The sequence below is a fragment of the Spinacia oleracea genome, chromosome 1 (assembly GCF_020520425.1).
Source record: "Spinacia oleracea cultivar Varoflay chromosome 1, BTI_SOV_V1, whole genome shotgun sequence".
Lineage (NCBI taxonomy): Eukaryota > Viridiplantae > Streptophyta > Magnoliopsida > Caryophyllales > Amaranthaceae > Spinacia > Spinacia oleracea.
Window position 1 is genome coordinate 1,314,212 of NC_079487.1, and position 25,091 is coordinate 1,339,302.

The 25,091-nt window shown below is 41.2% G+C and overlaps 1 protein-coding gene across 1 annotated transcript; it reads left to right on the plus strand.

Moving 5' to 3' along the window:
- The first annotated feature begins 10,577 nt into the window (after nt 1-10,577).
- Nucleotides 10,578-25,057, plus strand: LOC110774978 (uncharacterized). The gene is made up of 4 exons (XM_056831187.1): nt 10,578-13,680; nt 24,137-24,394; nt 24,512-24,632; nt 25,051-25,057. The coding sequence occupies exons 1-4, from the start codon at nt 10,578-10,580 to the stop codon at nt 25,055-25,057; spliced, it is 3,489 nt and encodes a 1,162-aa protein (XP_056687165.1).
- The last annotated feature ends 34 nt before the right edge of the window (nt 25,058-25,091 follow it).

Below are 25,091 nucleotides of genomic sequence, written 5' to 3' on the forward strand. Positions count from 1 at the left end.
GTAATATTTCCGATTCTGACAATATTTCCGTTTCCGGCAATATTTCCGATTCTGGCAATATTTCCATTTCCGATAATATTTTCCGATACGTACCATGTTTCCGTTTCCGGCAACATCTACGACTTGGATAATATTTATATTTCCGATACGATCCATATTTCCGTTTCCGGCAATATCATCGTTTCCGGAGTATTCATTTCTTGCCTGTGACGATCTTAGCTCCCACTGAAACCAAGATCCGTCGGTTCCGAATATTCATAGATGGAGTATTTAATGCCATTAAATACTTGATCCGTTTACGTACTATTTGTGTGACCCTACGGGTTCAGTCAAGAGTAAGCTGTGGATTAATATCATTAATTCCACTTGAACTGAAGCGGCCTCTAGCTAGGCATTCAGCTCACTTGATCTCACTGAATTATTAACTTGTTAATTAATACTGAACCGCATTTATTAGACTTAACATAGAATGCATACTTGGACCAAGGGCATTATTTCCTTCAGTCTCCCACTTGTCCTTAGGGACAAGTGTGCATTTCCTAATTCCTTTGTCGCTCGATGCTTGCTCTTGAACATAAGGTAAGAGTTGTCATCCTTATTACGTCCAGAGGTGTTCCTCGGTTTCAGAGTTCAACTGATCAAATAAACAGATAATCATAGCCTATGATTCATCCGAGCACGGCCATGCATTTCACAGTTTCTAGCTCTCCGAGTGGCCTTGTACAACTTTTAAGCATCTCATCCCGATTTATGGGAGGACAATCCCAATCTTGCGATCTTGAGATTAGACTTCGTTTGATAGGTGATTACCTGAGCGTTGCCTTTATAGCCTCCTTTTACGGTGCGACGGTTGGTCAACGTCAAAGCAACCAGTTCTCAAACAAGTAATCTCAAATCACTCAGGTATTGAGGATTTAGTGTCTAATAATTTAATGAAATTTACTCATGACAGATTTTCATCTCTTACAGTAAAGTTTCATAGGTCTTGTCCGATACTAGTCTTCCCAAAGTAAGTATCTATGCAAATGATTATGACATTGCCATGTCCACATAGTTCAAGAAACAGAACTACTAGTCATCTTGCATTCTAATCGTCTAACGTTTTCTATGCGTCCAATTTTATAGAAAACTCCGATTAGGGACCATTTTCAACCTTTGACATTCAAGTTCACTTGATAGACATTTCTTAGTCACAGGACTGGTCCTGACAGTCTATCTTGAATATATCGTCAAATTGAAGGGACTCATCATTTAATAAACCATAAATTAAATGGAAAAATGAATTCATTTCATTTATTGTGAATGATTAACCAATAATGTTTTACAAAGATTTAAACTCTAAAACTTTAAAACATTAAACAGAGACATCAAAGCCATTCTCCAATATGCTTGATTCCCATAGCTGCAGTGTGCGAGTTGTGCTTCGCCTGCGGCAGAGGTTTAGTTAATGGATCTGATATGTTGTCATCAGTTCCAATTTTGCTTATCTCGACTTCTTTTCTTTCAACGAACTCTCGTAGAAGGTGAAATCTACGAAGTACATGCTTGACTCTCTGGTGGTGTCTAGGCTCTTTTGCCTGTGCAATAGCTCCGTTATTATCACAATACAGGGCTATTGGTCCTTTAATGGAGGGGACTACACCAAGTTCTCCTATAAACTTCCTTAGCCATATAGCTTCCTTTGCTGCTTCATGTGCAGCAATGTACTCCGCTTCAGTTGTAGAATCCGCAATGGTGCTTTGCTTAGCACTTTTCCAGCTTACTGCTCCTCCGTTGAGGCAGAAGACAAACCCAGACTGTGATCTAAAATCATCTTTGTCGGTTTGGAAACTTGCGTCCGTATAGCCTTTAACAATTAATTCATCATCTCCACCATAGAACAGGAAGTCATCTTTGTGCCTTTTCAGGTACTTCAGAATGTTCTTGGCAGCAGTCCAATGCGCCTCTCCTGGGTCTGACTGGTATCTGCTCGTAGCACTGAGTGCGTACGCAACATCCGGGCGTGTACATATCATAGCATACATTATTGAACCAATCAATGATGCATATGGAATCCCATTCATTCGTCTACGCTCATCAAGTGTTTTTGGGCACTGAGTCTTGCTTAGAGTCATTCCATGAGACATGGGTAGGTAGCCTCGCTTGGAGTCCGCCATCTTGAACCTATCAAGCACCTTATTGATATAAGTGCTTTGACTAAGTCCAATCATCTTTTTAGATCTATCTCTGTAAATCTTGATGCCCAATATGTACTGTGCTTCTCCTAGATCCTTCATCGAAAAACATTTCCCAAGCCAAATCTTGACAGAGTTCAACATAGGAATGTCATTTCCGATAAGCAATATGTCGTCGACATATAATACTAGGAAAGCAATTTTGCTCCCACTGACCTTCTTGTATACACAAGATTCGTCCGCGTTCTTGATGAAACCAAAGTCACTGACTGCTTCATCAAAACGTATATTCCAGCTCCTGGATGCCTGCTTCAATCCGTAGATTGACTTCTTTAGCTTGCATACCTTTTTAGCATTCTTTGGATCCTCAAAACCTTCAGGCTGTGTCATAAACACATTTTCTGTTAAAACGCCGTTTAAGAAAGCAGTTTTGACATCCATCTGCCATATTTCGTAATCGTAATATGCAGCGATTGCTAACATTATTCGAATAGACTTTAGCATTGCAACTGGTGAAAAGGTTTCATCGTAATCCACACCGTGGACTTGCCTGTAACCTTTTGCGACCAATCTAGCTTTGAAAACTTCAAGTTTCCCATCCTTGTCCTTTTTCAGTTTGAAAACCCATTTGCTTCCAATGGCTTGGTAGCCATCTGGCAAATCGACCAAATCCCATACTTGGTTTTCAGACATGGAGTCTAATTCAGATTGCATGGCTTCTTGCCATTGCTTGGAGCTAGGGCTCGTCATAGCTTGTTTGTAAGTCGCAGGTTCATCACTTTCAAGTAATAGAACGTCATAGCTCTCGTTCGTCAAAATACCTAAGTACCTTTCCGGTTGAGATCTATATCTTTGCGATCTACGCGGGGTAACATTACTAGATTGACCATGATTCTCACCAGATTCTTCTAAAGATCTCTGAGTTTCATCCTGAATGTCATCTTGAGCATTCTCTAGAGTTTTTTGTTCGACTCGAATTTCTTCGAGGTCTACTTTTCTCCCACTTGTCATTTTGGAAATGTGATCCTTCTCCAAAAAGACACCATCTCGAGCAACAAACACTTTGTTCTCAGATGTATTGTAGAAGTAATACCCCTTTGTTTCCTTTGGATAGCCCACAAGGATACATTTGTCAGATTTTGGATGAAGTTTGTCTGAAATTAATCGTTTGACGTATACTTCACATCCCCAAATCTTAAGAAAAGACACATTTGGAGGCTTTCCAAACCATAATTCGTATGGAGTCTTTTTGACAGCTTTAGACGGAGCTCTATTTATAGTGAGTGCAGCTGTATTTAGTGCATGTCCCCAAAATTCTAATGGAAGTTCGGCCTGACCCATCATTGACCTGACCATGTCTAGCAAGGTTCTGTTCCTCCGTTCTGACACACCGTTCCATTGTGGTGTTCCAGGAGGAGTTAATTCTGATAGAATTCCACATTCTTTCAGATGGTCATCAAATTCATAGCTCAGATATTCACCGCCTCTATCAGACCGCAGTGCCTTAATCTTCTTGCCTAATTGATTCTCTACTTCACTCTGAAATTCCTTGAATTTGTCAAAGGATTCAGACTTATGCTTCATTAGGTAGACATAACCATACCTACTGAAGTCATCAGTGAAAGTGATAAAGTAGCTGAAACCACCTCTAGCATTTGTACTCATTGGTCCACATACATCTGTATGGATTAAACCCAATAGTTCATTTGCTCTTTCTCCAACTTTAGAGAAAGGTTGCTTTGTCATTTTGCCAAGTAAATATGATTCGCATTTACCATAATCCTCTAAGTCAAATGGCTCTAGAATTCCTTCCTTTTGAAGTCTTTCTAAGCGTTTCAAGTTTATATGGCCTAATCGACAATGCCACAGATAGGTGAGATCTGAATCATCCTTTTTGGCCTTTTTGGTATTTATGTTATATACTTGTTTGTCGTGATCTAATAAATAAAGTCCATTGACTAATCTAGCAGATCCATAAAACATCTCTTTAAAATAAAACGAACAACTATTGTCTTTTATTATAAAGGAAAATCCCTTAGCATCTAAGCAAGAAACTGAAATGATGTTTTTAGTAAGACTTGGAACATGGAAACATTCTTCCAGTTCCAAAACTAGCCCGGAGGGCAACGACAAATAGTAAGTTCCTATGGCTAATGCAGCAATCCGTGCTCCATTTCCCACTCGTAGGTCGACTTCACCCTTGCTTAACTTTCTACTTCTTCTTAGTCCCTGTGGATTGGAACATAAGTGTGAGCCACAACCTGTATCTAATACCCAAGAAGTTGAATTAGCAAGTATACAGTCTATAACGAAAATACCTGAAGATGGAACGACTGTTCCGTTCTTCTGATCTTCCTTTAGCTTCAAGCAATCTCTCTTCCAATGCCCCTTCTTCTTGCAGTAGAAGCATTCGGATTCAGAAGTGGGTTGACTGACCTTCCTCTTTGCAGATTTGGCGCCAGTTTGCTTAGTTGGGCTGGCCTTGTTGCCACCTTTCTTAGCATTCCTCTTCTTTCCAGATTTCTTGAACTTGCCCCCACGCACCATAAGCACATCCTGCTTATCACTTTTGAGCGTCTTTTCAGCGGTCTTCAGCATACCGTGAAGCTCAGTGAGCGTTTTGTCCAGACTATTCATACTGTAGTTCAGTTTGAACTGATCATACCCGCTATGAAGAGAATGGAGGATGGTGTCTATAGCCATTTCCTGAGAAAATTGCTGATCCAGCCGACTCATATTCTCAATGAGTCCAATCATTTTGAGAACATGTGGACTTACGGGCTCGCCTTTCTTAAGCTTGGTCTCAAGAATTTGCCTATGAGTCTCGAATCTTTCGACTCGAGCCAGATCTTGGAACATGTTCTTCAACTCACTGATGATTGTGAAAGCATCTGAGTTGATGAACGTTTTCTGCAGATCCGCACTCATGGTGGCGAGCATTAGACATTTCACATCCTTGTTGGCATCAATCCAACGATTGAGGGCTGCCTGAGTGACCCCGTCGCCTGCAGCTTCGGGCATCGCCTCATCTAGGACATACTCCTTTTCTTCCTGCATAAGAACTATTTGCAAGTTCCTTTGCCAGTCAAGGAAGTTTTTCCCGTTCAACTTCTCCTTTTCGAGAATTGATCGAATGTTGAATGAATTGTTGTTTGCCATATTAAAAACTACAATTGAAAAGAATAAACAAATAAATAACCATTCACAGTTTCTCTTAATAAACTTAAATTCTAGCATACATGCATAATTCAATGTTTATTAAGCATTTTATTCAAATTATGTGTTCCGGCAGGTGTGAATAAAATGATTCCAAGATCCTAAAATCATTGAAGAACTAAGCACAGTTTGTCGACTTAATCCTAGAACATCTTAGGTAAGCAAAAGCCTTTTGCTAATAGTCTAGAAACTATTCTTGGTTGATAGGTACGTCTAAGAACTTATTAGGTAAACCTATCGAATTTGCCACGACATAAAATGACTCCTTACTTATATCGTTGAGTTTCACCAAAACTAACATGTACTCACAATTATTTGTGTACCTTGCCCCTTTAGGACCAATAAGTAACACCTCGCTGAGCGAAAACTATTACTAGATTGATGTAAAGGATATCCAAGCAAGTGTATATTTTGGCATGGCACCTTTTAACTCAATTTTTAAGTTTGGAACTTAAGGCTCTTACTATGTTGGTTAGATTTTAAGTGAACTAAAATCCTTAATCATGCAACATAATCAAGCTTTTGATCTCATGCAGTTTAAGACATATTTAAAACAATAAATAACTTAAAGCATGCATAAGATAAATGTGATCTAGTATGGCCCGACTTCATCTTGAAGCTTTAACTTCAAAGTCCGTCTTGAAAATCTCCGTGGGAGGCACCATTTTCTTCAAATAGGATAAGCTATAACTAATTACAACTATTTGATGGTTCGCAGACCATATTTGAATTGAAAAACAACTTTGGTACTTTAGACCAATTACATTCAAATTAATGGTACGCAGACCATATTTTCTATCCTATTTGGGCCATACTAGTCACTTCATAACCTGCAAAACAGTACATATACAATATATACCATTCACCCATTCATTATCATGAATGGCCCACATAGCTGGTTAGTAAAACACATTATGCATCACGTAAACATTTGCAGCAATTAATCAAGGGCACCAATAATCTACCAATTATTCAGTCCTTATTAATTCTAATCAAGTTGTTTTAACCTTAAGGATTTGTAGACCTAATCAAGAGTTTATGACTAAAAAGCGCTCCCACTTAAACCAATAAATTTATATGCTTTACTAATTTTAAACATAAAAATGTATTTCTAGTCTAACCGGAAACATACAAATTTAATTAAAATTTAAAGCTCATATAAATTTATAATTGAATCCAAAAATTTAATTTAATTTCAGTCGTATTTAAATTAATTCATGATTTTAATTTTAGTAAAATAATTAGAATAAATAAATTTTATTATAATTACACTATTCAAAATTAAAATCCAAGAAAATAATTTAAATTATTAATTTTAAAATTAATTAAAATTACGTGAACTGGAATTTTCAAATTAAACATTCAAAACGATCTTTAATCGTAACGCAAACACCCTACGCGTTGCACGCCCATGGGCCGCACGCACACAGCCATTGCTGGCCATGTGTGCGCAGCCCATGCGCTCGTCGCATAGCTGCTGCATCCCCATCGCAAGCCTCTGCACGCATTGGTGCTCGCTGCGCGCGCCAGCGCTCATCGCACGCGAGCTATCGCTCGCAGTGCGGGCGCGACATCGCTCGCTGGGCGCGCGACATCGCTCGCTGGGCGCGCGAGCCATCGATCGCTGGGCGCGCGACATCGCTCGCTGGGCGCGCGACATCGCTCGCTGGGCGGGCGACATCGCTCGCTGTGCGCGCGAGCAATGCTGGGCGCAGCGCTCGTGGCACGCGAGCTTGCGCTCGCTGCGCGCGAGGCTGCGCGCTTTTGTGCGAGGCAGCGCGCGTTGTGGCGCAGCTCGCTTGCTGCCCACACGCGACTACCTTGGCTCGCCCTTCGCCCATGCCCATTCGTCCATTGCTCGTGGCACACGACACAAGGCAGGGCTGCTGCCTTGTGCTCGTGCACTACGCCCTTGCTCATTGCATTCGTGCCGCACGGGCGACGAGCTCCCTTGCTCGTCGTCGCATGCCCGCATTATACAACACCCCTTAAGGGTAACACGAAGCGTCCATTGCTTCGTGCGTGCAAGTTTTATGAACGAATCGCATAAAAATTTAAAATTTATATTTAAAATTAATGACAAATTAATAAATAATATTAATTTCATAATTTTAGGGCGAAAAAATCGAAAATTTATTATCCAATTGATTTCCGATTGTTATGGATTCAAGTCTAGGTCATAAAAATTTAAAATTTATCATAAATTTACAATTTTTATGGTGGTTTTTAATCATAGGTTTCTAATTAAATTACAATTAATTATGAAAATCAAATTAATTCTAAATTATTCTAATTTTCAACAAATTAATCATAATTACAAATTAGATTGCATAATTAACAAGACTAGGCATTCAAACTTGTTAAACATATGCAGTAGGTCAATCAAAAATTCAAAATTTTAGAATGCCTTTTACATGCGGAATTGACACAAAAATCACTCGATTTGGATGAGTAACGAAGAAACTGCCGAAAAACTGCGTACGTATAATTAAATAAACGCAATTTGCAATTAATTAACAATTACGAAAATTAATCACCCCTTTTAATTCTTGCAAATTTGTAATATTTAACCATGTTCATGCAATTTAGATTATGAAAATAATAAGGGGCTCGTGATACCACTGTTAGGTTATGATACATATGACATTACATAGATCATGCGGAAACAACCATTAACCCAGGACAACATATTATTTACACATAATCATATAGCATAATTTAGATGCATACTCTTTGTTGCGTGCCCTCCCTAGCTGCGCCCGAACCGAACAAGAACAAGTCTTTAGGACTCCAAGTGTCGTCCCTCCGTAGATAGTCCACAGCACGTCCGGATCCGCCTTAAGATTGACCAACTAGAATCGCCCTTAAGGTACTAGAAAATTTCGGCACTTTTATGAGCAAGATGTGTGTTTTAATTTTCTCTCAAAAAACTCACTTTTGAATACTTTGAAACTTGTTATAAATTGTGAGCCCTAGCCTCATATTTATAGGGGTATGGAAAGGGAATCGAAATCCTATTCAGATACAAATTAATTAAACCTAGAATCCTACAATAACTCTAATTTAATTAATTTATCAAATAGAATTAGGAATTTAATCATTAACCGAACTCTGCATGTTTTAGGAAACGTGCACGAACACAAACACTTGCACACACACGCACGGCAGCCACGATGGGCCCCTATGCGTGCGCGCGAGCAGCAGCCCACGCAGCGCCCGCGCGCGCTGCGCGCTGCGCGTGCTGTGCGCGCTGTGCGCGCTGCGCAGCCTGCTGGGCCTGGCCTTGCGCTGGGCCTGGCGTGGCTGTTTGTGCGGCGCGCTTGGCTTGCTGGGCGATGGCCTGGCTTCGTGCTGGGCCTCGTCCGGCAGGCCTCGTCCGATGCTTATTCGTACGATGCGCTTCCGATTAAATTTTCCGATTCCGGAATTCATTTCCGATACGAACAATATTTAATATTTCCGATTCCGGAATTAATTTCCGTTTCGAACAAATATTTAATATTTCCATTTCCGGAATTATTTTCCGATTCCGGTAATATTTCCGATTCTGACAATATTTCCGTTTCCGGCAATATTTCCGATTCTGGCAATATTTCCATTTCCGATAATATTTTCCGATACGTACCATGTTTCCGTTTCCGGCAACATCTACGACTTGGATAATATTTATATTTCCGATACGATCCATATTTCCGTTTCCGGCAATATCATCGTTTCCGGAGTATTCATTTCTTGCCTGTGACGATCTTAGCTCCCACTGAAACCAAGATCCGTCGGTTCCGAATATTCATAGATGGAGTATTTAATGCCATTAAATACTTGATCCGTTTACGTACTATTTGTGTGACCCTACGGGTTCAGTCAAGAGTAAGCTGTGGATTAATATCATTAATTCCACTTGAACTGAAGCGGCCTCTAGCTAGGCATTCAGCTCACTTGATCTCACTGAATTATTAACTTGTTAATTAATACTGAACCGCATTTATTAGACTTAACATAGAATGCATACTTGGACCAAGGGCATTATTTCCTTCACTACCATCTTTTCGGCCTGAACCTGAACCGTCCAGAAGAGTACCGATCATTCAGCTGGATAGGCCTCAAGAAACTGAGCTGTCAGATACTGATTACACCACTCCATTCTGTGCTGATATCATGAACGCTCCCAAGGAGCCTAAAGTGAAGCCGCCAGCTATTGACGCCTATGACGGCACGTCTGACCCTGATGTACATCTCTTGGCCTATCGGCACCATATGTATGTCCAGGGAACTACCGATGCAACCTGGTGCAAATACTTCCCGTCCACTTTGAAAGGAGTTGCCTCAAAATGGTTCGAGAAGTTGCCCGCGGGAACGATCAATACTTATGCGGAATTAGAGATGTTGTTTTCTGCAAGATTTATGGCTTATAAAGAGGAGAAGAAGACGAGCATGCATTTGGGCCGAATACAGCAAGGGAAAGATGAGTCCTTGCGAAGCTATGTTCGACGTTTCAATTTGGAGTCTGGATAGATTCCAGACTTACCTGACGGTGTAGCCTTTGATAATTTCTTCAGGGGACTTAAGAAGGGGTCCTTTAAGTTTGACCTGGTGAAGAAAAGTGTTAGAACTATGGCCGACGCTCTAGATGAGGCCGAGTCCTTCATTCATGCCACTGAAATCTGCTCCGTCCCTAAAGAGTCTAAGGGAACAGAGACCACTGACCATCCGCAGCGAAAGGAAAAATCGGATAAAAAGACCAGCCGTCCGAATGGGACATGAGCCATTGAAAAGAAAGGTTATCAGACAACTCAGTCTCAAGGACAGAAGAGAGGACGTCCCTATGATAAAGAAAGGTTCGAGTATAACACCGACTTGTACATAATATTGTTGGATGTCAGTGATAGATATGAGATTGATCGTCCGTTCCCCATGAAGTCGCCGGTGGAAACTAGGGACAACTCTCTTTACTGTAAGTTCCACTGTGATGTAGGACACGAAACAAATGATTGCAAGAGTTTGCGGAGGGCTCTTGATGGGTTAGCCGCCAAGGGATTCTAGAAGTCGTATCTCAGTTCGAGTGCAGGAGGAAGTGGTAAGAAATTCTACAAGAAAAGCAAGTCACCGTCATACCGCCGTGACGACAATGATACTGATCCAAAAATTGTGGCCGTCATTTCTTGGGGTCTGGCCGCTGGTGGCCCAACAATGAGAGGTCAAAAGGACTATGCAAGCCGATTGGGGCAGGTCATGTTGTCTGGAAAAGCCCCTATGGACCACTTCCCTAAAGTGGAGATTTGTGAATCAGACAGGGGCAAGATCGCCACTCCACACGACGATCCCCTGGTTATTGAATTGAAGGTAGCAAACCTCAAAGTAAGGCGTATATTAGTAGATACGGGGAGTTCGTCTGACATTATCAGCAAAACTTGTCTAAATCGTCTTGAACATGACCCCAAGACCATTGAAAAGATACATTACCCGATCATTGGATTCGGAGGCGGCATAATTCATCCCCAAGGGATAATCACTTTGCCCCTACGAGTGGGAGGTCGGCATCAGAGCAAGAACCTAAACGTCCGATTTCTAATTGTGAAAGACCTCACAGCCTATAATATCATATTGGGGCGTCTAACTTTAAACCAGGCCAAAGCGGTGGTCGTCACTCATCTTATGCTTATGAAATATGTTTGCGATAGAGGCCAGGTCGGCACTATTCATGGTGATCAACAGCTAGCAAGAGACTGTTATCTCACTAAGCTAAGCCCCGAGGCTTGGGGAAAAAATGACGAAGCACGAACAAGCTCTAAAAGAAAGCTAGATGAGATAGAGGAGAAAGTCAAGAAAGAAACCTTCACCATTGCCACTGCGCACATGGAAGCCAGACGACCTGAGCCGGTTGGTGGACATTATGAAATCATCCTCGATGAAACACGTCCAGATAGGACGGCGCCAGTAGGGGTCTCTCCTGACGACCAGCTTGGGGCACATTTGGTCACTCTCCTGAGAGAATTCCAGGACATTTTTGCTTTTGCTGTGGAAGAAATGCCGGGCATCGATCCAAGCATAGCCGTCCACAAACTCAATGTAGATGAGTCTTTAAAACCTGTCCGTCAGAAGAAGAGAAATCACGGGGAAGCAAGAAACAAAGCCGCAACTGAAGAAGTTCAGAAGTTGTTAGAGGCTGGGTTCATTCGGCCAAGTCAATATCCAGATTGGGTGGCAAATGTAGTGTTGGTACCAAAACCCAAAAAATCCTGGAGAATGTGTGTGGACTATACAGATTTAAACAAGGCTTGCCCAAAAGACAGCTTCCCTTTGCCCAAGATAGACCGGCTGGTAGATTCAACGACAGGTCATGCTTTGATGTCCTTCATGGATGCATACTCGGGCTTTCACCAAATTCCCTTGTGGCCAGATGATCAAGAGAAAATGTCATTTGTTACTGAGCAAGGCCTGTACTGTTACAAAGTGATGCCGTTTGGCTTAAATAATGCGCCGGCCACATTTCAACGTCTGGTCAACACTGTCTTCTCTGGTCAGTTAGGGCGCAATATCGAAGCTTACATTGATGATATGATAGTAAAAAGCAAGCAACGTGAAGAACACTTGGCTGACCTAAGAGAAACTTTTGAAACGCTCCGAAAATACCAGATGAGGTTGAATCCAAAGAAGTGTGTTTTTGGGGTGACGACTGGAAAGTTCTTGGGATTCCTCATTGATGAAAGGGGAATCGAGGCCAATCCTGATAAAGTACAAGCAGTAATAGACATGACGTCGCCAAAATCAGTCAAGGAAGTCCAACGCCTGACGGGATGTCTAGCGGCCCTGGGGCGGTTCTTATCAAGGGCAGGTGACAAGTGTCATTACTTCTTCGGCACAATCAAGAAGAAGAGCAAATTCGAATGGACTGAGTCGGCAGAAACTGCCTTCGTCCGGCTAAAAGAGCACCTCCACACCCTACCTCGGCTTGTCAGTCCTCTTCAGGGGGAAACGTTGTATGTGTATTTGGCCATCTCTGAATGGTCCTTGAGTGCTGTGTTGCTAACTGAAAGGGAGGGAGTGCAACTCCCCTTCTATTTTGTGAGCCATGTCCTGCAAAACGCTGAATTAAGATATTCTCCAATTGAGAAGTTTGCACTTGCGCTGTTTATGGCCAGCAAGAAGCTGCGCCCTTACTTTCAGGCACACAAACTGGTGGTATACACAGATCAACCCTTGAAACAACCCCTTACTAAGCTAGACGCTGCTGGGCGAATTCTGAAATGGGCAATTGAGCTGAATGCATTTGATATCTCATATGAGCCTCGAAAAGCTATCAAGGGACAAGCATTTGCAGATTTCATTGCAGAAATGACAAGGCTAACTTTTGAAAAGAATGTGGCGACTCGCTGGACAGTCTATGTGGATGGCTCGTCAACCCAGAACGGGTGTGGAGCCGGCATAATATGTCAGTCTCCTGAAGGAGACAAGTATGAGTATGCCATGAGATTCAACTTCCAAACTTCCAACAATGAGGCAGAATATGAAGCTTTATTAGCCGGCATAAAAATGTGCAAAGCCGCTGGAGCTCAAGAGATACTTGCCTTCTCCGACTCTCAGCTCATTGTGAGCCAAGTAAATGGGGACTATGAGGCAAGGGACCCTAACATGATCAAATATATGCAAGCTGTGCATCAAGAAATAGAACATCTAAAGAGCTTCGAAGCTAAGCAGATTCCCAGAACGGAGAACAATCAGGCCGATGCCCTGTCGAAACTAGCTAGCTCGGCTTCCTGTGATACTCCGCGTCACGTGTTTTGGGAAGTAAAGGATAAGCGAAGTATTGAGCAGGGATTGTGCGCTCCTATGGTAGCTATCCTGGATCGGTCATCAACATGGATGGACCCTATCATTGCTTACAAAATGGACGGAACGCTTCCGGACGATTCATGTCTGGCCACCAAAATACAAAAGAAGAGTTCTTGGTTTGAATGGTGGAATGGAGTTTTGTACAAAAAGTCATTTTCTAGACCTCTCCTGCGGTGCGTCACTCCTGAGAAAGGAAAGGAAATTCTAGATTATTTGCACCAAGGATTATGTAGCTCCCACATTGGAGGACGAGCCCTGGCAGAGAAAGCTTTGCGAACTGGTTATTATTGGCCCACTTTGAGAGAAGACGCCCTAGCCATGGTGCAAAAATGTGACAAGTGCCAACGGTTTGCTCATCTCATCCACAGGCCGGCCCACCCACTTACTCCTATTATGAGTCCCATTCCGTTTGCCAAGTGGGGGATGGACCTGTTAGGGCCATATACAGCGGCCCCTGGAGGTCGGCGCTATGTGATAGTTGAAGGAAATAATGCCCTTGGTCCAAGTATGCATTCAATGATAAGTCTAATAAATGCGGTTCAGTATTAATTAACAAGTTAATAATTCAGTGAGATCAAGTGAGCTGAATGCCTAGCTAGAGGCCGCTTCAGTTCAAGAGGAATTAATGATATTAATCCACAGCTTACTCTTGACTGAACCCGTAGGGTCACACAAATAGTACGTAAACGGATCAAGTATTTAATGGCATTAAATACTCCATCTATGGATATTCGGAATCGACAGATCTTGGTTTCAGTGGGAGCTGAGATCGTCACAGGCAAGAAATGAATACTCCGGAAACGATGATATTGCCGGAAACGGAAATATGGATCGTATCGGAAATATAAATATTATCCAAGTCGTAGATGTTGTCGGAAACGGAAACATGGTACGTATCGGGAAATATTATCGGAAATAGAAATATTGCCGGAATCGGAAATATTGCCGGAAACGGAAATATTGTCTGAATCGAAAATATTATCGGAATCGGAAAATAATTCCGGAAACGGAAATATTAAATATTTGTTCGAAACGGAAATAAATTCCGGAATCGGAAATGTTAAATATTGTTCATATCGGAAATGAATTCCGGAATTGGAAAATTAATCGAAGCGCGTCGTACGAATTAGCATCGGACGAGCTTGCTAGACGAAGGCCCAACACGAAGCCAGGCCCACGTCCAGCAAGGGAAACGCGCGCCACAACACGCCAGCCCAAGGCTGCGCCAGGCCCACCGCAAGGCAGGCCCAGCGCGCGTCCAAGGCTGCGGCAGTCGTGGGCTGCGATGCTCGGGCTGTGCACGCGCGCGCATGGCGCCCCTCGTGGGCTGCTATGCGTGCGTGGGTGTTTGTGTTCACATACGAAACCTAAAACGTACAGGATTCGTTTAATGATTAAATTCCTAATTCTATTTGATAAATTAATTAAATAAGAGTTTTATTATGATTCTAATTTAATTAATTCGTATCCTAATTCGATTTCAATTCTCTTTCCATACCCCTATAAATATGTGGCCTGGGTTCACAATTTATAACAGGTTTTTCAAGTATTCAAAGTGAGTTTTTGAGAGAAAAATTCAGACACATTCCTTGCCTAAAAGTGCCGAAATTTTTAGTACCTTAAGGGCGATTCTAGTTGGTCAATCTTAAGGCGGATCCGGACGTGTTGTGGACTATCTACGGAGGGACGACACTTGGAGTCCTAAAGACTTGTTCTTGTTCGGTTCGGGCGCAGCTAGGGAAGGCACGCAACAAAGAGTATGCATCTAAACTATGCTATATGATTATGTGTAAATAATATGTATTCCTGGCTAAATGGTTTTTCCGCATGATTTATGAATTGTCATATGTATCATAACCTAACAGTGGTATCACGAGCCTCTTATTATTTTCATAATCTAAATTGCATGAACATGGTTAAATATTACAAATTTGCAAGAATTAAAAGGGGTGATTAATTTTCGTAATTGTTAATTAATTGCAAATTGCGTTTATTTAATTATACGTACGCAGTTTTTCGGCAGTTTCTTCGTTACTCATCCAAATCGAGTGATTTTTGTGTCAATTCCGCATGTAAAAGGCATTCTAAAATTTTGACCCAGAATTCTCAAATTCGAAGCCTAACTATGACTTTTCGAATCTTTTAGTTTTTCGAATGCAAAATTTCGTAAATTTAAGATGTTAAATTAAATATTTGCGATTCTTGTTGATAAATCTTGAATTTTTGATTGACCTACTCTATATGTTTAACAAGTTTGAATGCCTAGCCTTGTTAATTATGCAATCTAATTTGTAATTATGATTAATTTGTTGAAAATTAGAATAATTTAGAATTAATTTGATTTTCATAATTAATTATAATTTAATTAGATACCTATGATTAAAAACCACCATAAAAATTGTAAATTTATGATAAATTTTAAATTTTTATAACCTAGACTTGAATCCATGTTAATCGGAAATCAATTGAATAATAAATTTTCGATTTTTCGCCCTAAAATTATGAAATTAATATAATTTATTAATTTGTCATTAATTTTAAATATAAATTTTAAATTTTATGCGATTCGTTCATATAACTTGCACGCACAAAGCAATGGACGCTACGTGTTACCCTTAAGGGGTGTTGTATAGTGCGGGCATGCGACGACGAGCAAGGGAGCTCGTCGCCCGTGCGGCACGAATGCAATGAGCAAGGGCATGGTGCACGAGCACAAGGCAGCAGCCCTGCCTTGTGTCGTGGGCTACGAGCAATGGACGAATGGGCATGGGCGAAGGCAAGGCACGGCAGTCACGTGTGGGCAGCAAGCGAGCTGCGCCACAACGCGCACTGCCTCGCGCGCAGCGAGCGCAAGCTCGCGTGCCACGAGTGCTGCGCCCAGCGTCGATGCCTCGCGCATCGAGCGCTGGCTCGCACAAGCGAGCGCTGGCGAGCGCACGCAGTGAGCGCTGGCGAGCACGCACAGCGAGCGCTGGCGAGCCCGCACAGCGAGCGCTGGCGAGCCCGCACATCGAGCGTTGGCGAGCGCGCATAGCGAGCGATGGCTCGCGTGCATCGAGCGCTGGCGCGCGCGCAGCGAGCACCAACTCGCGCGATTGCTTGCGAAGGGTAGGAGCAGCAGCTATGCGACGCAGCGCATGGGCTGCGCGCACATGGCCAGCGATGGCTGTGTGCGTGTGGCCCATGGGCGTGCGATGCGTAGGGTGTTTGCGTTGCGATTAGATCGTTTTGAATGTTTAATTTGAAATTTTCAGTTTACGTAATTTTAATTAATTTTAAAATTAATAATTTAAATTATTTTCTTGGATTTTAATTTTGAATATTGTAATTATAATAAATTTTATTTATTCTAATTATTTTACTAAAATTAAAATCATGAATTAATTTAAATACGACTGAAATTAAATTAAACTTTTTGGATTCAATTATAAATTTATATGAGCTTTAAATTTTAATTAAATTTGTATGTTTCCGGTTAGACTAGAAATACATTTTTATGTTTAAAATTAGTAAAGCATATGAATTTATTGGTTTGAGTGGGAGCCCTTTTTAGTCATAAACTCTTGATTAGGTCTACAAATCCTTAAGGTTAAAACAACTTGATTAGAATTAATAAGGACTGAATAATTGGTAGATTATTGGTGCCCTTGATTAATTGCTGCAAATGTTTACGTGATGCATAATGTGTTTTACTAACCAGCTATGTGGGCCATTCATGATAATGAATGGGTGAATGGTATATATTGTATATGTACTGTTTTGCAGGTTATGAAGTGACTAGTATGGCCCAAATAGGATAGAAAATATGGTCTGCGTGCCATTAATTTGAATGTAATTGGTCTAAAGTACCAAAGTTGTTTTTCAATTCAAATATGGTCTGCGTACCATCAAATAGTTGTAATTAGTTTTAATTATAGCTTATCCTATTTGAAGAAAATGGTGCCTCCCACGGAGATTTTCAAGACGGACTTTGAAGTTAAAGCTTCAAGATGAAGTCGGGCCATACTAGATCACATTTATCTTATGCATGTTTTAAGTTATTTATTGCTTTTAAATATGTCTTAAAATGCATGAGATCAAAAGCTTGATTATGTTGCATGATTAAGGATTTTAGTTCACTTAAAATCTAACCAACATAGTAAGAGCCTTAAGTTCCAAACTTAAAAATTAAGTTATAAGGTGCCATGCCAAAATATACACTTGCTTGGATATCCTTTACATCAATCTAGTAATAGTTTTCGCTAAGCGAGGTGTTACTTATTGGTCCTAAAGGGGCAAGGTACACAAATAATTGTGAGTACATGTTAGTTTTGGTGAAACTCAACGATATAAGTAAGGAGTCCTTTTATGTCGTGGCAAAATCGATAGGTTTACCTAATAAGTTCTTAGACGTACCTATCAACCAAGAATAGTTTCTAGACTATTAGCAAAAGGCTTTTGCTTACCTAAGATGTTTTAGGATTAAGTCGACAAACTGTGCTTAGTTCTTCAATGATTTTAGGATATTGGAATCATTTTATTCACACCTGCCGGAACACATAACTTGAATAAAATGCTTAATAAACATTGAATTATGCATGTATGCTAGAATTTAAGTTTATTAAGAGAAACTGTGAATGGTTATTTATTTGTTTATTCTTTTCAATTGTAGTTTTTAATATGGCAAACAACAATTCATTCAACATTCGATCAATTCTCGAAAAGGAGAAGTTGAACGGAAAAAACTTCCTTGACTGGCAAAGGAACTTGCAAATAGTTCTTATGCAGGAAGAAAAGGAGTATGTCCTAGAAGAGGCGATGCCCGAAGCCGCAGGCGACGGGGTCACTCAGGCAGCCCTCAATCGTTGGATTGATGCCAACAAGGATGTGAAATGTCTAATGCTCGCCACCATGAGTGCGGATCTGCAGAAAACGTTCATCAACTCAGATGATTTCACAATCATCAGTGAGTTGAAGAACATGTTCCAAGATCTGGCTCGAGTCGAAAGATTCGAGACTCATAGGCAAATTCTTGAGACCAAGCTTAAGAAAGGCGAGCCCGTAAGTCCACATGTTCTCAAAATGATTGGACTCATTGAGAATATGAGTCGGCTGGATCAACAATTTTCTCAGGAAATGGCTATAGACACCATCCTCCATTCTCTTCATAGCGGGTATGATCAGTTCAAACTGAACTACAGTATGAATAGTCTGGACAAAACGCTCACTGAGCTTCACGGTATGCTGAAGACCGCTGAAAAGACGCTCAAAAGTGATAAGCAGGATGTGCTTATGGTGCGTGGGGGCAAGTTCAAGAAATCTGGAAAGAAGAGGAATGCTAAGAAAGGTGGCAACAAGGCCAGCCCAACTAAGCAAACTGGCGCCAAATCTGTAAAGAGGAAGGTCAGTCAACCCACTTCTGAATCCGAATGCTTCTACTGCAAGAAGAAGGGGCATTGGAAGAGAGATTGCTTGAAGCTAAAGGAAGATCAGAAGAACGGAACAGTCGTTCCATCTTCAGGTATTTTCGTTATAGACTGTATACTTGCTAATTCAACTTCTTGGGTATTAGATACAGGTTGTGGCTCACACTTATGTTCCAATCCACAGGGACTAAGAAGAAGTAGAAAGTTAAGCAAGGGTGAAGTCGACCTACGAGTGGGAAATGGAGCACGGATTGCTGCATTAGCTGTAGGAACTTACTATTTGTCGTTGCCCTCCAGGCTAGTTTTGGAACTGGAAGAATGTTTCCATGTTCCAAATCTTACTAAAAACATCATTTCAGTTTCTTGCTTAGATGCTAAGGGATTTTCCTTTTTAATAAAAGACAATAGTTGTTCGTTTTATTTTAAAGAGATGTTTTATGGATCTGCTAGATTAGTCAATGGACTTTATTTATTAGATCACGATAAACAAGTATATAACATAAATACCAAAAGGGCCAAAAAGGATGATTCAGATCTCACCTATCTGTGGCATTGTCGATTAGGCCATATAAACTTGAAACGCTTAGAAAGACTTCAAAAAGAAGGAATTCTAGAACCATTTGACTTAGAGGATTATGGTAAATGCGAATCATGTTTACTTGGCAAAATGACAAAGCAACCTTTCTCTAAAGTTGGAGAAAGAGCAAATGAACTATTGGGTTTAATCCATACAGATGTATGTGGACCAATGAGTACAAATGCTAGAGGTGGTTTCAGCTACTTTATCACTTTCACTGATGACTTCAGTAGATATGGTTATGTCTACCTAATGAAGCATAAGTCTGAATCCTTTGACAAATTCAAGGAATTTCAGAGTGAAGTAGAGAATCAATTAGGCAAGAAGATTAAGGCACTGCGGTCTGATAGAGGCGGTGAATATCTGAGCTATGAATTTGATGACCATCTGAAAGAATGTGGAATTCTATCAGAATTGACTCCTCCTGGAACACCACAATGGAACGGTGTGTCAGAACGGAGGAACAGAACCTTGCTAGACATGGTCAGGTCAATGATGGGTCAGGCCAAACTTCCATTAGAATTTTGGGGACATGCACTAAATACAGCTGCACTCACTATAAATAGAGCTCCGTCTAAAGCTGTCAAAAAGACTCCATACGAATTATGGTTTGGAAAGCCTCCAAATGTGTCTTTTCTTAAGATTTGGGGATGTGAAGTATACGTCAAACGATTAATTTCAGACAAACTTCATCCAAAATCTGACAAATGTATCCTTGTGGGCTATCCAAAGGAAACAAAGGGGTATTACTTCTACAATACATCTGAGAACAAGGTGTTTGTTGCTCGAGATGGTGTCTTTTTGGAGAAGGATCACATTTCCAAAATGACAAGTAGGAGAAAAGTAGACCTCGAAGAAATTCGAGTCGAACAACAAACTCTAGAGAATGCTCAAGATGACATTCAGGATGAAACTCAGAGATCTTTAGAAGAATCTGGTGAGAATCATGGTCAATCTAGAAATGTTACCCCGCGTAGATCGCAAAGATATAGATCTCAACCGGAAAGGTACTTAGGTATTTTGACGAACGAGAGCTATGACGTTCTATTACTTGAAAGTGATGAACCTGCGACTTACAAACAAGCTATGACGAGCCCTAGCTCCAAGCAATGGCAAGAAGCCATGCAATCTGAATTAGACTCTATGTCTGAAAACCAAGTATGGGATTTGGTCGATTTGCCAGATGGCTACCAAGCCATTGGAAGCAAATGGGTTTTCAAACTGAAAAAGGACAAGGATGGGAAACTTGAAGTTTTCAAAGCTAGATTGGTTGCAAAAGGTTACAGGCAAGTCCACGGTGTGGATTACGATGAAACCTTTTCACCAGTTGCAATGCTAAAGTCTATTCGGATAATGTTAGCAATCGCTGCATATTACGATTACGAAATATGGCAGATGGATGTCAAAACTGCTTTCTTAAACGGCATTTTAACAGAAACTGTGTTTATGACACAGCCTGAAGGTTTTGAGGATCCAAAGAATGCTAAAAAGGTATGCAAGCTAAAGAAGTCAATCTACGGATTGAAGCAGGCATCCAGGAGCTGGAATATACGTTTTGATGAAGCAGTCAGTGACTTTGGTTTCATCAAGAACGCAGACGAATCTTGTGTATACAAGAAGGTCAGTGGGAGCAAAATTGCTTTCCTAGTATTATATGTCGACGACATATTACTTATCGGAAATGACATTCCTATGTTGAACTCTATCAAGATTTGGCTTGGGAAATGTTTTTCGATGAAAGATCTAGGAGAAGCACAGTACATATTGGGCATCAAGATTTACAGAGATAGATCTAAAAGGATGATTGGACTTAGTCAAAGCACTTATATCAATAAGGTGCTTGATAGGTTCAAGATGGCGGACTCCAAGCGAGGCTACCTACCCATGTCTCATGGAATGACTCTAAGCAAGACTCAGTGCCCAAAAACACTTGATGAGCATAGACGAATGAATGGGATTCCATATGCATCATTGATTGGTTCAATAATGTATGCTATGATATGTACACGCCCGGATGTTGCGTACGCACTCAGTGCTACGAGCAGATACCAGTCAGACCCAGGAGAGGCGCATTGGACTGCTGCCAAGAATATTCTGAAGTACCTGAAAAGGCACAAAGATGACTTCCTGGTCTATGGTGGAGATGATGAATTAATTGTTAAAGGCTATACGGACGCAAGTTTCCAAACCGACAAAGATGATTTCAGATCACAGTCTGGGTTTGTCTTCTGCCTCAACGGAGGAGCAGTAAGCTGGAAAAGTGCTAAGCAAAGCACCATTGCGGATTCTACACCTGAAGCGGAGTACATTGCTGCACATGAAGCAGCAAAGGAAGCTATATGGCTAAGGAAGTTCATAGGTGAACTTGGTGTAGTCCCCACCATTAAAGGACCAATTGCCCTGTATTGTGATAATAACGGAGCTATTGCACAGGCAAAGGAGCCTAGACACCACCAGAGAGTCAAGCATGTACTTCGTAGATTTCACCTTCTACGAGAGTTCGTTGAAAGAAAAGAAGTCGAGATAAGAAAAATTGGAACTGATGACAACATATCAGATCCATTGACTAAACCTCTGCCGCAGGCGAAGCACAACTCGCACACTGCAGCTATGGGAATCAAGCATATTGGAGAATGGCTTTGATGTCTCTGTTTAATGTTTCAAAGTTTTAGAGTTTAAATCTTTGTAAAACATTATTGGTTAATCATTCACAATAAATGAAAAGAATTCATTTTTCCATTTAATTTGTGGTTTATTAAATGATGAGTCCCTTCAATTTGACGATATATTCAAGATAGACTGTCAGGACCAGTCCTGTGACTAAGAAATGTCTATCAAGTGAACTTGAATGTCAAAGGTTGAAAATGGTCCCTAGTCGGAGTTTTCTATAAAATTGGACGCATAGAAAACGTTAGACGATTAGAATGCAAGATGACTAGTAGTTCTGTTTCTTGAACTATGTGGACATGGCAATGTCATAATCATTTGCATAGATACTTACTTTGTGAAGACTAGTATCGGACAAGACCTATGAAACTTTAATGTAAGAGATGAAAATCTGTCATAAGTAAATTTCATTAAAATTATTAGACACTAAATCCTCAATACCTGAGTGATTTGAGATTACTTGTTTGAGAACTGGTTGCTTTGACGTTGACCAACCGTCGCACCATAAAAGGAGGCTATAAAGGCAACGCTCAGGTAATCACCTATCAAACGAAGTCTAATCTCAAGATCGCAAGATTGGGATTGTCCTCCCATAAATCGGGATGAGATGCTTAAAAGTTGTACAAGGCCACTCGGAGAGCTAGAAACTGTGAAATGCATGGCCGTGCTCGGATGAATCATAGGCTATGATTATCTGTTTATTTGATCAGTTGAACTCTGAAACCGAGGAACACCTCTGGACATAATAAGGATGACAACTCTTACCTTATGTTCAAGAGCAAGCATCGAGCGACAAAGGAATTAGGAAATGCACACTTGTCCCTAAGGACAAGTGGGAGACTGAAGGAAATAATGCCCTTGGTCCAAGTATGCATTCAATGATAAGTCTAATAAATGCGGTTCAGTATTAATTAACAAGTTAATAATTCAGTGAGATCAAGTGAGCTGAATGCCTAGCTAGAGGCCGCTTCAGTTCAAGTGGAATTAATGATATTAATCCACAGCTTACTCTTGACTGAACCCGTAGGGTCACACAAATAGTACGTAAACGGATCAAGTATTTAATGGCATTAAATACTCCATCTATGGATATTCGGAATCGACGGATCTTGGTTTCAGTGGGAGCTGAGATCGTCACAGGCAAGAAATGAATACTCCGGAAACGATGATATTGCCGGAAACGGAAATATGGATCGTATCGGAAATATAAATATTATCCAAGTCGTAGATGTTGTCGGAAACGGAAACATGGTACGTATCGGGAAATATTATCGGAAATAGAAATATTGCCGGAATCGGAAATATTGCCGGAAACGGAAATATTGTCTGAATCGGAAATATTATCGGAATTGGAAAATAATTCCGGAAACGGAAATATTAAATATTTGTTCGATACGGAAATAAATTCCGGAATAGGAAATGTTAAATATTGTTCGTATTGGAAATGAATTCCGGAATTGGAAAATTAATCGGAAGCGCGTCGTACGAATTAGCATCGGACGAGCTTGCTAGACGAAGGCCCAGCACGAAGCCAGGCCCACGTCCAGCAAGGGAAACGCGCGCCACAACACGCCAGCCCAAGGCTGCGCCAGGCCCACCGCAAGGCAGGCCCAGCGCGCGCCCAAGGCTGCGGCAGTCGTGGGCTGCGATGCTCGGGCTGTGTGCGCGCGCGCATGGCGCCCCTCGTGGGCTGCTGTGCGTGCGTGGGTGTTTGTGTTCACATACGAAACCTAAAACGTACAGGATTCGTTTAATGATTAAATTCCTAATTCTATTTGATAAATTAATTAAATAAGAGTTTTATTATGATTCTAATTTAATTAATTCGTATCCTAATTCGATTCCAATTCTCTTTCCATACCCCTATAAATATGTGGCCTGGGTTCACAATTTATAACAGGATTTTCAAGTATTCAAAGTGAGTTTTTGAGAGAAAAATTCAGACACATTCCTTGCCTAAAAGTGCCGAAATTTTTAGTACCTTAAGGGCGATTCTAGTTGGTCAATCTTAAGGCGGATCCGGACGTGCTGTGGACTATCTACGGAGGGACGACACTTGGAGTCCTAAAGACTTGTTCTTGTTCGGTTCGGGCGCAGCTAGGGAAGGCACGCAACAAAGAGTATGCATCTAAACTATGCTATATGATTATGTGTAAATAATATGTATTCCTGGCTAAATGGTTTTTCCGCATGATTTATGAATTGTCATATGTATCATAACCTAACAATAGTGGCTGTTGATTACTTCACCAAGTGGGTTGAAGCAGAGGCTCTCAAGAACATAAAGACAAGTGATGTGAGGGCATTTATCTGGAAAAATGTCATGACTCGCTTTGGAATACCTCAAGCTATCGTCTTTGATAATGGGCCTCAGTTTGAGACGCCTAAGCTGAAGGAGTGGTTGGCAGATCACGGCATAAATAGGTGTTTTGCCTCTGTGGGACGACCTCAAGCCAATGGCCAAGTCGAAGCGTTTAACAAGATTATCTCCGAGGGGATAAAGAAGAAACTAGATGAGGCCAAGGGTCTATGGGCTGATGAGCTGCCAAACGTCTTATGGTCCATCCGCACCACGGCCAAAAACTCAACCGGCGAAACCCCATTCCTTCTAGCCTATGGTGCTGAGGCCGTGTTGCCCATAGAAATGTGTGAACCTACACTAAGAGTCATGCTATATGACGAGAATGCCAACTGGGAAATGATGAAGTTGGCCCTTGACTTTTTACCTGAAGTAAGAGGAAATGCAGCATTGAGACAACAACTGTACAAGATAAGGATGGCGAGGGAATACAACAAGAAAGTCTCTAAAAGAGTGCTCAAGGTAGGAGACTTTGTTCTCCGAAAGATGGAGTCTGTGGGACGAGCCAATGAACAGGGTAAACTGACGCCCACTTGGGAGGGACCCTATGAGATTTATGACGAGGTCAGAGATGGAACCTATCGCATTCAGGACATGCAGGGCCGACCAATTCTACGCACCTGGAATGCAGACAATCTCAAAAAATACTTTTTCTAGGGTGTATTCTGACTATCTTTTATGAGAGAATTTGTGGTTTATACAACGGCCACTAATGGTCCTAATGGAGTAGTAGTCTCCCTTGTAACCGGCTAAATGCGCCTTACAAAGTATAAATAATACTACTTTTGTTTCGTCCTATTTACTACTATTACTAACTTGAAGGAAATAATGCCCTTGGTCCAAGTATGCATTCTATGTTAAGT

What these genes read in the sequence shown, in the direction of transcription:
- LOC110774978 (XM_056831187.1), top strand. Translation starts at nt 10,578, where the DNA reads ATGAGAGGTCAAAAGGACTATGCAAGCCGATTGGGGCAGGTCATGTTG. An exon ending in ATATACAGCGGCCCCTGGAG is followed by an intron (nt 13,681 to 24,136) that starts GTCGGCGCTATG and finishes GGGTTGAAGCAG; the next exon opens with AGGCTCTCAAGAACATAAAG. An exon ending in GAAACTAGATGAGGCCAAGG is followed by an intron (nt 24,395 to 24,511) that starts GTCTATGGGCTG and finishes TGTTGCCCATAG; the next exon opens with AAATGTGTGAACCTACACTA.